Genomic DNA, 13,511 nt, shown 5'->3' with positions numbered 1-13,511 from the left:
TCACAGGTAATATAAACAGAGAGACATAAATAATGGTGCAAGATGAAGAATAAGAGTTAACATGGACAAACAACTTAAAAAATGAGAAATAAATTTCACAGAAATTAATAGCCACTTAAATAAGACATCTTAATGCTTGCTTATCTTCCCAATGTAGAAAAGTTTAATATGAATATTGCATATTCAGGTTGCACGTACACATGTCCAGTGAGCTCACTGTATAAATCACTAATTGTTCCACTTAACACTCCTACCAAGCTGCAAAACATCGCATGGGTTTTCCATGAGCTCACTCCTTCCTGACTTTTTTGCATTTTCTGTTTTGCTCACTTGGATTCCCTTTCTTTGGGAGAGAATTAGTCCACATTTTGAAACACAGTTTTAGGAGCATTAACAGAAAAATGATATGTCACATCTAAAATACAATAGCTGTCAAATGCGCAGAAGAGGGAGAAATCTTTATTTGCCAGTTAATTCAGGTTCCCTATGGATTCATACAAACATTTCAAACTTGAGAATCTGAATACCTGAGCCACTGTGACTTGATGTGCTTCAAGTTGCTGTACATATGTAATTCCCAAAGGATTTCTAGATCTCTATGATACTTTTTATAAAGTATCAGAAAGCTTTTTTTTTTCCCCCCACTGTATGCATAGCTACCTGTAACTTCTATTTCAGATGATATTTTCCCCCTTTTCATCTTTTAAGAATGAATGCTTCTATGTAACTTCACGTTTCTTTTGCTAAAGAAAAAATACAAGTAAAAAGTTGCTTACCATCAGCTTACTGAAAATTCTCCTGGGAAAAAAGACCACCACTGTGAGAGTTCCATGCTTGGTATTAATACCTGCACTAATGATGTAATTTCTGATTTCTAGGAAACCCCTCTTATTTTTAGTAGCATTTAAAAAGAAAAAACCTCCAAACCCCTCAGCCTCCTTCCCCATAACCACTACAGACATCATCACTTCCCAAGCTTCTATCTGACATTGCCTTTGCAAGCAGCTATTTCTGCCCCTCCGAACACCCCCCACACCCTGCAGTGAGCTGCAACAAGGATCGAGCAAAGCCACTGGGGCAATGCATCACCTGCCCTTTCCCTGCAGCAAGCCACTGGAGTTTTAGAAAAATTTAACACCAGTTTACAAGCACCCAGCTTAGCATATGGCTAACGAGAGACTACCCGGTTGTATGCACAACGCGTCCACGCCGCGCCGCATCATCACCCACGGTTAAGAGCTGCTGTTTCTGAGCTGGAGAACCCACCCGTTTCCGAGCACTACCCACCCAAGAGAGCACCGGTGGCAAGACAGCAGCTTTGCCTTTGGGTAGCCTATTCCCAGGTTCCCACCGCAGGTTTCCTCCGAAGCCTCCTGTAACGGCACCGTCAGAGACGAGCCGCTGACGTAACGGAGCCCGGGGCAGCTGCGGGGCGGCGACTGGACGCTTGTGTTTTCCACAAAACGGGTCCAGCAGATTCTGCAGACATCCTTCAACCCCAAACAGTTGACATAATTATAACTCCCCCAAAGCTTCGTTCCCTCCGGGCGACCACTGCCAAACCCTAAGCCTCCTTCCCTTACCCCTCAAACGCTGCTATCCTCCCTCTTATTAAGCCTTTTGGCCACGCAACCCAATTCCTAAAGAGCTCTGCAAGTGCTGGCTGGGATCGCCGGTAATTATGCAGCTCTCGCTGTTCTGACGGCACTGGGCCTGGCCCTTCCATACAGTCATCCTAACAGTTATAGATGGGAAACGCCAAGTCCCATCCTCCCCTGCAACAACAGGGTATATCAGGTTACCCCGTGCCAAGCCTCCATCCCTTCCATAATAATAGGAAATGGCTAATTTCGAGGCACAGCCACTGCTTATCGTAGCGGAAGCGCTTGGGTGAGGGGCTCTCACTGCAAACCTGCTCTCTGCTGAGCAGTCGGGGGGGGTGGGGGCAAGAAATAAAGGGAATATTTTTCCCCCAAGTCTCTGAAAAGCTGAAAAACTGCAGGAAAATCTCCACCAGTCTTCAAAAACTTCCTGATGAGTGTTCAGTCACATTGCAGGAATGCCGACACCTCTCACTTCTATTTTGACATGTGCCGAGCGGCTTATGGACAGGAAGCTCTGTGGTTATCTTATATGCCCTATTCTCACCCCCTCGGCCAGGCCAGCTCGTTCCAGCACACCTGCATGTAACCGCTTCCAGCGTAAACCAGCGAGCTCAGGAAGCAGCCCTGCCACAGAAAGCGGGAACGCAAGCAGCACAGGGGAAGTCTGGTCAGCAATTCCCTCGAGAAACACCACCCCAAGCTCTTTGCCAGGCTGAACACAGAGGAGGAGGAAAGAAAAAAGGTATGTCAAAAGAAGGAAATTAGTTCTAATTTAGCGCTGGTGGGAGGGATCAAGCCCTGTAAGCCTTTCAGTGTACTTCCCCATAAAACTGTCTAAACAGACTGCAACATGCCCATGTATTTTCAGGGGATCTCTTAGGGGTACACGCAGAGTCTTGTGCGCGTTCTGCATGAGCAGTTTCACCAGTCCCGGCTTTGACAAAGCCACACGACAGCTACGGATGACTGCAAATTTAGGTGCTGAAGGAGAAGGGTGGGATAAGGGGCTAATAACCATCACTTGTTAATCCCCCATTGATTAACAATGACATTAAGGGATGTCCCTGGAACACTAAAGAAAACAGCAGAGATAAATAGCTCCCACTTTTTTAACAGCAAACACAATTCCTGGATTTGTTCATCTGCTGCATGTCATGTATATGAATTATACAGATGCATAGAGGGGATGCTGTATCTAGATCTCAAGGCAAGACTTGGTTAATCAGCTGTGGCAAGCAGGATGCTTTTTAGGTAAGTGCCATCAAGAACTAGACAACCCCAGATTTCATTAAAAATACACGTGCAGTCTATCCTTTGTGACCAACACTGACAAGAACTTCAGCTAGCCCCTGCAGCCAGGGCTCCCTTTGCCTGAAGAAGAGGCTGTTGCTCTTTTCAGCTAGCAAAGAACAGCACTTTTCCACTGTTGCTCTTCAGAGCCACCTCAGTCTCAGGCAAACAACCAGCTTCACAGCAAAAGCTTGGAACAGCAGCTCCTCAAAAAGGATGGGTAAGGAAAGAGGCAGAAAGACCGGGGAAGAAAGCAGCGGAACTCAAACTTTCTAATACATTCAGTACTGCACAGACAAGAGGCAGGAGAAACGTTTCTTTCTCCTTCTTGAGATTTCTAAGGAGCTGGTGGCTTCACACCTGCCAGATACCAAGAAGCTGATCTCAAAGCTGGACTTCAAATGGGTCTGAGAACAGCTCATCAACTGCTCTTCCCTCCAGTTTGTGCCAGCCTCTCACTCCAGACTCATTCACCCCCATCCCCTTTTCAGTCCTTGTTTAGCTGTAGTTAGCCTGTTGGCCCGGGGGTTACCCCTAGCAGCACAGAATTCAGGGAAAAGGACCCAGCTTTCCCACCCATCTCTTGCAGGCGAAGATGTGCAGCAGACTCTTCACAGCGGAGGCACCTGCACGGAGGGACCACCTCAGCTCAGAGCGGGGGGGCGGGCGCAGGGACCAGGCTGGCACGCCTGGTCCTTACCGTCCCGCTGCAGGCACAGCAGATACAGGTGGGTAGCACAGAGCAGAGCCAGCCTCCAGACTCCCAGGAGGAACCCAGCTGGCAACTTCCTGCAGCATTAGCTCCTGTATCCGCAGGCATGCATCCAGCTCCTGAGGAAGTGCCCTCAGCTTCCAAAAATAACAGCGCCCTTCTGTCCCTACAGTACCTACGCTGATGCTCCTTTTCTAACCAGGCTGAGGGCAGGAGCCTGAAGACAAGAGCTCCAGCACAGTACTTAAGTTCTGTAAATGAGAATAGGTGTCCCAAAACTTACTTTTCCTGGGCCATGCTGTTCCTTTGCATAAAACACAGAGCTGCAAAAATTAAGTTTATGTAATCCACGCTCTGGATTATTAAAGGTCTCACAGCAATGTTTTGGAACACAATTAAAAACGAAAATTTACCGAGTCACCAGTATTAGCTATATCATATTAATATATTATACATATTAGTTATACATTTTTATCCTGTTATATGGCACTTGTTAATTTACCAAACTCAATTAACATTAAGTAGCTGCTCTGTAACATCATAGAGACTGTTAAATAAAAGGGAGAATTGCCTTGCTCTAGCCTTTGTCTGCTTGGCTGGAGTTCCTGTAAGACGCAAGTCATGCTGTTACGTGCAGGGTTGAAAGGGTCTCTAAAAAGATACAGTGCCAATATAAATTTAAAACCTGTACACAACGTTTTTCCAGGCTGCATGGGAGAATTACCTGAGCTCCAGCAGTCCCGCTTGAAAAGTTCTACAATATTCTCATTCATTTTCCCATCACATGAGACCATCTTGCTAATTGCAGTACATCAGTGAAAGCCAGGCACAGGGACGTTCTCCATCATCTCCTACTTGCTGAATAAATGTAATGAAATGTAACACTCTTCTGAGTGGAAAAGGGGACTATGGAATACCCACCTTGAACTTTATTATTGTTCATCATAGGTCAGTCATGCAAGTTGAAATCTCTCCCAGTACAATTCTTGCATCTACTGAAGCTTCATTAACAAGCACATGTTTACATAGTTTACAGATCCATACAGACAGCTGGACCACAGGAGGTCTCACACAGATACTACACATGGAATTTTTAAGTACCTACCACCATCTAGAGGAAATACATTGTACTGCCTAAAAACCAGGAGTAGAAAAATCATTTCAGGCTATTCAGATGAGTGAGTATCAAACAAAACAGATGGCCTTAATATCTGACCCTGTTGCCTGTCCTGTTCCACCCATGACCTCCCCATAAACTGAGGAGAAAGACTTCCCTTACAGTTCTGGCAGCTACCACAGCTGGGCTTTTGTCTTAGTCAAGAAGAATGAGATTTCCTCTCCAAAATAATTTTTTTAAAAAAAATTCAATACCTAACAGTCCCACTGAATATTCATAGATCACAAAGATTATTTTCTTCCTTGTTTGTAAGGCTTCTGGGTTAGTTAGCATCAGCAATAGCTAACTCTGACTTCTACTTGTGTAAAGCTTCTATAAGCATCCCCACACTGACATGCAACATCTGGGCAGTTGGGCTGGAGAGAAAGCAGCAGCAGACTGTGACCCACCTACCCATGCAAGCTCCAGGAGCAGCCTCACGCTGTTCCACCTGCTCCCAGTGCTCAGCATAACACTAGAGGGATGGCAGCAACAGGAGTTTTGGTTAAATCATGGAATTAGGAATCAGTCAGCGTGGAAAAGACTTCTACAGTCACAGAGCCCAACTGCCAACCTGACACCGCCAAGCCCACTGCTAGGCCAGGTCCCTACACACCACCACCTTTACCAGTCTCTCCAATGCCTCCGGGGTCAGGGACTCAACCACATCCCCAAGCAGCCTGTTGCAGAGCATGGCCACAACCCTTTCAATGAAGAATTTTCTCCTCATACCCAAACTCAAGTCACAGAGGAGCAGACTGGTGGAACAGAATCTTCACCAATCTTCAGCTAGGCTGGCTGAACCCAGCCACAGGAGGCAAATCCAAAGAGGGAGAAACACCAAGTCCTACACGAGTATGTACGCATCTGCCTGCTTGGTGCACAGGGACACGCTAAAACTCACGTGTAAATCGTTCACATAAAGCTCTGTAACACATATTTTCACTATTGGTCCCACATTTTAATTCTCTCCATTTCTTCTGGCAATGACAGCAGATCGTTTGGTTTCATACCAGAAGCCTCTGCTATTTAAAACACCAGCTAAGCATTTCTAAGTAAAACCCTTCGAACAATTTCTGTGGAGAAGAAAAACGTGAGAGTAAACAGAAGAGACCAAGGGCAGATACCAGGTCAGGCAACAGTATGTGAATAGATTTTGTTAAAATAAATAAACAATCCGGAGGTCAACAGTAGCTCTCAAACACAACACCCCAAAACTGCTCTGTGCCAGCTGGATAGCTACAGGGGCAGTGCTGGTGCAAAGAAAGATGCTCTCCACTTCCTATCTGGGCCATAAAGCCACCTAACCCTCTCAAAAGGAGTCTCATTTTTCTGATTTAAGTTCTCTGAAAAGTCCTACATTTTTCTTCTACCTTCCTTCCAAAAGACCCTATGTAAGAGAAGGGACTACATTTTCCCTGATATTTACTTATCAGCTATTCAATCTGGACTTTTACTTAGTACAGCTTAGCTATCCATGGGTGCTTGTTTAGTTGCGGGGGAGGGTATTCACATCTTCCCCTGCCCCCCAAGAATAAAAGCCTGAGAGGACCTGGATCTCTCCACTTTGTCCATCTCATGTTACACAAGGTCAGACAAAGCTGCTCTTTGGAAACTCCAGCTGGATATATTAAAGCCCTGTTTGGGTAAACCCATGACTAGATCTACCCATAAGGACAAAAATAAAGCAAAAGCAAAATAGTATAAGCAATAAAGTACAGAGAACTGATATAGGGATTTATTTTTTTTTAAATACATTTTTTCCCTTCAGAGATCTGAAAACAGGTTTATGGCGTTTTTTCAGTGTCTCAAACCACTGAAAGGAGGCACTCTCCTGACATTAAACTCTTCCACCAGATAGCTCTATCAAGGGGGAAGAAAAGTACTGAGCAGGATCCTGAACATCAGATTAAGTCAATTAGGAGGAAGCTCCTTCATGTTCAAATTACATGCTGCACATAAAAAACATCATCTTTTTTCAGAAACTTTGACATGCTTGGGAAAACAGCAAGCAAATTCTCTTTTTAAAGAGGCAGGACTTGATGGAAGTATTGTCTGGTGAGAAAAGAAACAGTGAAGAAAAAAATAACAAAGTCATTACATACAAGTATAAAACCCAAACAATTTTTTTAGCGTTACAGACTACAGAAACAACCCCTTATCTACCATCCCTCGCTGCAGAAAAGGCGGTTCTCTTTGAAATACAAATACGCTCTACAAGCTCATCTTTTATGACTGATTATATCTGGTTTTACAGCATGACTGTCTGGAAAACCCTCTGATAAGAAGCCACCACCGTTTGCACACACAAAACCACCAGGCCTAGGAAGGACAGAGATTCCCAAGGGGAACAGAACAGCAGCAGGGAGAGGGAAACAAGAGGAGAAAGAAACAGCCTGCCAGCATTTCTACTGACGCTTCCCGCTTCGGCACGCACAAGCATAACAACCTTTCCCAAGCTGCCCACCCCTTGCTCCCAAGGAGCTGCAGCTTCAAGGAGAAACTCAAGGGGAGCTGGCCAAGGTTTTGAGAGGACCAAGGTGGGGCACTCACAGCCTGCCACTCACCAATGGAGGGGGAGAGGGGCCATGCCCACTGCCCCCTCACTCCTGTGCCTTGACCCCACAGCCCTGGCTCTAAGCCGGCAAAGATGAACATTCCCACATCTTGCAAGTCATCAGCACGTGTCTCAGACTACAGGGCTGAGCGGATCCGGGATGAGAAGGCATGCTCCTGCCTGTGTAACACGCTCCTCACCAATCTGCATTCAGCATGTAAGTGAAGACCAGAGGGAGACATCTGAACAGGTAACGTTCCTTCACCTGAACCTGCCTGCAGGTGCGGCTCAAAATGGGAGTGGAGACCCAACACAGGCTTCAGACCACTGCTGGTCATCCTTGATGGGCAGCTGCTGCTCCTGCATCCCACTGCTCCTACACACACACAAACCCAGCCCAGGGCTGCTCACCCTGGCCTGCCCAGGAAGTGAACTTCCCTATAGGCTCACCGTCCATACGTCTGAATGCAGACAGGTTTAGAAGTATCCTATCCCCACTCTGCCCGAATCCATAGAGATCTTACTTCAAGCATGCAACCATAAATTTACGCCTCAGATCTAAGTTTCAGTAATACAGATTGGCCCATCTAATGACCTCAGTTTCTATGTGGATTATAACATCAGTATGATATAAAGGGGTGTTAATGGGGTCAGAGACTCCTGCAGCCAGTGAGAAATCTTTTTCCAACACCAAGTGCCCTTTCAGAGATGGTTTTGATAAGGAACTGTTCCAATTATCTTTGCATACTCTGAAGAATTTTTTTTCCACAGCCCAAAAGTTGTTTCAGTAACACAAAAACTGGGTTTTACTACCATATTTAATCCCAAGCTGAAGCAGCATGCGCTGCTTTATGATGACTAGAGACAAACTGTCCCCTTCTGCTACTCTCCCTCTCAGGAGGGGAAGAGGCAAGGAGGCCTGCATTTTCATGGGAATACTCAGAAGGGAAAACCACAACCAAGCAGAGAAAGCTCCAATGATGGATGTCCAACCCAGACCAAGGTATACCTGACTCGGTACCGCAGCATACACACAGCTCTGAGCAGCTTCTAGCAGAATTTCATTTTGGTTTGGGTTTTTTTACCCACTTACCACAAAACAGTGCCATCATCCAAATCAAGCTGTGCTGGATCCCTGCAGTGCAATTTGGGGTTTTTATGTACGTGGACATTTTAACAGAGCCCACAGGATGACTGAACGCAGTTCACGTGGTTGCAACATTATTAAGATGGTTGCACGGTACAGTCTATCTGAGCTGTTACAGCAGCACACTGCTTAAGCATTAGCTTTGTGGACTGCAGTAATAACCAAGGCATCTGAAGCAGACAGCATTTGAATTTCAAAAGGCAGCATCTTATGCTTTGCTGTACCCTCCCTGATGGCTAAATCTGGGATGGGCGTTTTGCAAATGCTAACTGCCACAGAAGAAATAAAATTAAGAAAAGCCTAGAGGAGTAAAAATTACCAGTCGTTCCATCTCCTGCTCCCGAAGCCGCTCTTCCCTCTGCCTCCTGTGATAGTCCATGAGGTCTTCTCTCCCCGAGATGGAGCTGATGCTGTTCTTCCGCTCCCGCATGGACGTTTGCAGCGAGTTGGGTGTCTGCCTGTAGCTTTCCAGATCTGGGTCATCGAGTTCCACGGAACTGGTGGAAAGGTTTCTTCGGATAGAGAACGACCTGTCAAAATCCACTGGGGAGAAAGAACCACTGGGACTTGTTCCTGAGAGTCCAAGTCTATCAAAATCATCAGGAAGATATGGGGAAGAGGGGGCTAAAAGCATTTTTTTAGCAATTCGAGGGCTCGCAGGAACACTCAGAGTTGAACTAACGTAGGGATTATTCCCAGAGACAGAGTTTGCATGTGGTGAAACCCCTGAGCTGCAAGAAGAAAAATTCAGGTAATTATCAGCATCTAAAGCATTCTGAGGTAGATCTTTTTCTCCAAGTTTTTTCCTTTTAGTATTACCCAGAGAGCTTCTGGGGGGCAAACTTAATGGCACCAGTTGGCTTTCTGTTGATTTATAAAGCCTGGGTAAGGAACGACTGTACATTCCCATGTGACTTAGAGATCCACCGGAGTATTTCCTAGGCCGTGAACCCATCGTGTCCATCATCACATCCTTGGGTTTAACTGGTCTTATGTGAAGGGACAGGCTGTCTTCCATATTCATCCTCCTGCCTTGCTTCGGGCTAGAAGGCATGCTAGCTGCCCCTGAATTGCTAGCAGGTGAAAGCATCAGCTCATTCCCTGAGCTTCCATTCCACATGGTAAGGAGAGAGCCTGAAATCTTCTTCATCTCCAGCATTCCTGGGAAGTAGACATTGTCATACGATTTGTTTTTCTGACTGTACTTGGAGTAGTGAAACTTATCCGCCTGCCCAAGGGCTTTTTCATTCTCTCTGCTGGGATGACTATCAAAGTCTGTCCTTCCTAAACCGTACCCACCGAGGGACGGAGACGTGCTCGATATGGAACCCAAATGCTTAACAGAGATACTTTTATCTGGAAGATAGGGGCTTTCACAGGGAAACTGTTTGCCTCCTTGTATTTTGGTAACAGAGTGTGCATTTTTAACACTGGAGGAAGGACTGGGTTTAACTGGCAAAGGCTGTGAAAGGGTTAAATATGAGCCAGCGTAGTCCCCGTTTGTTTTAAATTTGAGACTTGATGAGTATTTCTTTGGGTTGAGGTTTTCCATAATATCCTGGAGACCATTTTCAAGGGAATTGGCTACAGAACCCTTCCCCAAACTAGCATTTTGTAATTCCATCTGGTTTTGCGCGTGGCTATAGTCTGCCATAATCTTACTGGAATCTGTAAGGAAGAGAAAACAAGAAAAAACGTTTTAGCAAAGAAGTAAGTAGCCTCTTGCTTGTGCATGCCTGCACATCAGCTTGAAAAAAACACAACTTAGAATAATAATTACTGTGTCTGTCATAAGTGTCTCAGATCATTGAGCAAAGGAGAGTATGCACAACCTTCCCATCCCTGTTTTTGCAGAAGATGGAGACTCAAGGGGGAAAAAAAAAAGGGGGACATTTGGACATCAAATTCACACTACAAATCAGAAACACGTGTGGAAAGAGGCTAAACTCTTTCTTTGGTGTCCTATCTATTGCAGCTTTGTATCTATTACAAAGCTGAGCATCCCAAGGTGCACACAAGGTAAGGAAGCATCACTGCCCTGACGCGTTACCGCTGAGGAACTGAGGCACACAGAGAAAATGCAGAATCAACCACAGAGCAGAGAACTGAACACGGGACTTCCAGGGCTCGTTAGGCACCGCTCTGGACCACCTCTTCTTTAAACTGTGCCCGAGCTCCAGTATACCGAGGAGCTCAGTTCAAAGCTTAGTAAGCATGTGTCACCTTTCTGGTTACATCGTCAACGGCCCTGCAAAGCTTCACGGGAAAGCACAGGAACAAGGTCCCTTTTTCAAGGTGTTTCAGCATCAGCAAAGAGCACTTTAGTTAAAGGACAGCCTCAAGAAAGTGTAACATCAGGCTCTCAACTTCAAAAAAACAACAAAATCACATGACCATTAAAAAACGGGGCTAAGGCTTCAGGTTGTAACGCTTGTTTGGAATTATAATTAATGTTAGAGTTATAATTAATGCTCTGGAAGAGGGCACTAAACAAAACAAAAAAAAAAAGCCTGTGCTATAGTAGATTTTATTGTTCAACGATGTGTCAAGCTGCAGCCTACAGCTCTGAGCACCACTTTGCTGAAAGCAGAGAGAGGAATTCAGCTCCTGCCAGCGTCAGTCGCTGCAGGAGATAAACAGGACCCCCAGCAGGCTTGCACTTAGACCTCAGTCGATGTAGAAATGGTGCCATTAACATTTACAGCACCAGCTCCTTGGATGTGCTAGGCTGTGCTTCAAAACAATAAAGCAATCAGCGTCAGTTCCTGCAGTGCCACAGAGTGAGTGTTACTTCTGAAAATAAGGGTCAGGTCTGGGATTTACTCTCAGCTCAGCCACGTTTCACCTGTGACTTCAGCCACCTCATGAGAAACCTAATCTCAGCTTGTCACTCAGCAGCAAAACCTAACGTCCAAATGTGTAAAGTGCTTTTAAAATCCTTGAAGGCAATACTTTAAACCTCTTCCAAGTACCACTTCAGACAATTGCACGAACCTAGGCATAAAAGTTGGATTACCCCTCCCCACCACAGCTTCAGAGCTGAGACAGTTCGGTTTCAAGGGGGATCACTAGGTTCCGCTATCTGGTGGAAGGAAGGTGGCAATGTACTCTTTGAGTGGGTCCCCATTTCTGGGACCTTCAATGCTAACAAAACACACACATACACACACAAAATCATGGAATTCCTTGCTGTCCAGGGCATGGTTTCACAGACCTCTCTTCCACAAGCTTCTGGAGATGAGCTCTCAGCTCCGTGTAAACTGTGTAAGTCTACATTTGTGACAGCACATTCCCTTCAGTTCTTAAGGAGTAAGCCCATAAATTTAAGAACAAAGGTAACCATCATTAATAATGTAATTCAATAGGCAAAAGTTAAAAGGAATCAGCATTACGGGGCCGGGGGGGTGGGGGGAACCCCATTAAATCAAACATTCCATTACGGAATAGAACCTAATTTACACCCTTGCCTCTTTTCCTCCTGTCCTCTTCCAAATATCTCTTAAAAATGTAAAGCTAATCTCATATCAAAATTTTACTGTCCAAACCATAACTTGAATACAGCTGAAGTTCAAATGCTTTTGCACAAATTCCACTGGCTCTTATACAAATAGCTTAGTATACACATTAACAGTACGTTAATAATTGTTTATTACTCCCTTGCAACACCAGTAGGGCACATTTAATCCTACAAAGACTGGATACTTTTGCCAAAAACGAAGTTAGCTCATGGAAACTTTCAGGCCTGTTCACCACAGCAGTGAAGAGTTCATTGTACTTGAAAACCAAACAAGCACAGAAAGAAAAGGTCACGGTACCTTCGTGCAGCCACTGGGATTCAGCTTTTCTCTCCTGTACCTTAGACCAGTCCTGCATTTTCGGTTCCAGCACCACAGCGCCCGCAATCATACAGTTAAATCCCAACTGGACTATAGCATATGTTTATCTGAACCATAGCTGCTTCCCACAAACCAGATCTTGTTTGTTTTGTTTATTTTTAGGGTAATGTTTGGGATGAGACTGTATGAATGTGCCAGGATGCGTTACACATCCTGGCTGACATTGCCTTCACATACAATTATAGGGACCGGGGTTGGGAGCTCCGGCATGTGGTGTGCCCTGAACCCATCCTGCATCCAGGTCAGACCCAGCTTTCGCTCAGTAACCTTCAGTGCACAGCAGAAGGCTCCTCTGTTTAGCAAAGTATTTACTGCCTGGAGCTATATAGGAAGCTTTTATTAGGTTTTGTTTTTTTTTTTTAACTTCTCCCCCCACACCCCCTTTTCTTTTCTTCCTTTCCAGAGCTGTTTAGCTGGGGGTCACTGATATCTGTTCCAGCCAAGCATTAGACTGATGGGGGAGGGCAGTGTATGTGGCTGTGGCCTTGTTCTGGTTGGCAAATGGGGTAAGACATATAAAAAAACCAGAACGCTTATCCATGTGTCAGGAGAATTAAAGGACCAAAATCAGTAACAAATCCTGAGTGGTTTATGTACATTTGCAAACAAATTTAATTTTTATTAATTGATTACCTGATTCAACACTCTGGAAGGAGGAGTGGTTACTTCTGTTCGGCATCATATTCATTTCCTACAGGATGGTTAAAACAACACTAATTTCAGCAAACCAGGTAAATTTTGACCTGCAAGTAAAGTAACAAAAGAAAAAAGAAGTTGCATTAAGAAGTGTATTCTGAGAACAATTTCCTAGTATATCATATTGACCAAGACTGCCTTTTCTAATGGTAAAATTTGCAGAGACAAGTCAAAAAGTAATTTGTCAAAAGATATTTGGAAAGGACACTCCATGCTTAATGTGGAGACTGTGAAAAGAAAACCAAAAATTCACTGCAGGTGTTTCATCAGTTGAAAACTTTATATAATTTGTTTTGATAATCGGGTATTACCTATGATTCTGTCTCTGTGCAGGCAGTTACTCATCACAGCTCCCGAGTTTTAGCTGCATTCCTGTGGCTTCCTTAAGAAATCATTAGCAAGGTTGGACTTCACTGCAGAGGACTATTTTTGAAAGCCCACAGCCCAATTCCA

At 44.9% G+C, this 13,511-nt stretch overlaps 1 protein-coding gene across 1 annotated transcript in view; it reads right to left on the bottom strand.

Annotated features, from left to right (window-relative positions):
• The window catches only part of PHLDB2 (pleckstrin homology like domain family B member 2), a gene marked incomplete at its 5' end in the record, with an annotated part of 56,468 nt that extends 43,424 nt beyond the window's left edge, over positions 1-13,044 (bottom strand). Inside the window, 2 exons of the mRNA XM_084274903.1 lie at positions 8,786-10,134; positions 12,996-13,044. Of these exons, the coding sequence (XP_084131029.1) occupies positions 8,786-10,134; positions 12,996-13,044 (1,398 nt within the window). The remainder of the gene's footprint in view (positions 1-8,785; positions 10,135-12,995) is intronic.
• Positions 13,045-13,511: the final 467 nt, after the last annotated feature.

This window comes from Gallinula chloropus, assembly GCF_964237585.1.
Source record: "Gallinula chloropus genome assembly, chromosome: 1".
Taxonomy (NCBI): domain Eukaryota; kingdom Metazoa; phylum Chordata; class Aves; order Gruiformes; family Rallidae; genus Gallinula; species Gallinula chloropus.
The sequence above is the reverse complement of the archived record's forward strand: the minus strand, read 5'-3'. Positions and strand labels throughout refer to the sequence as shown.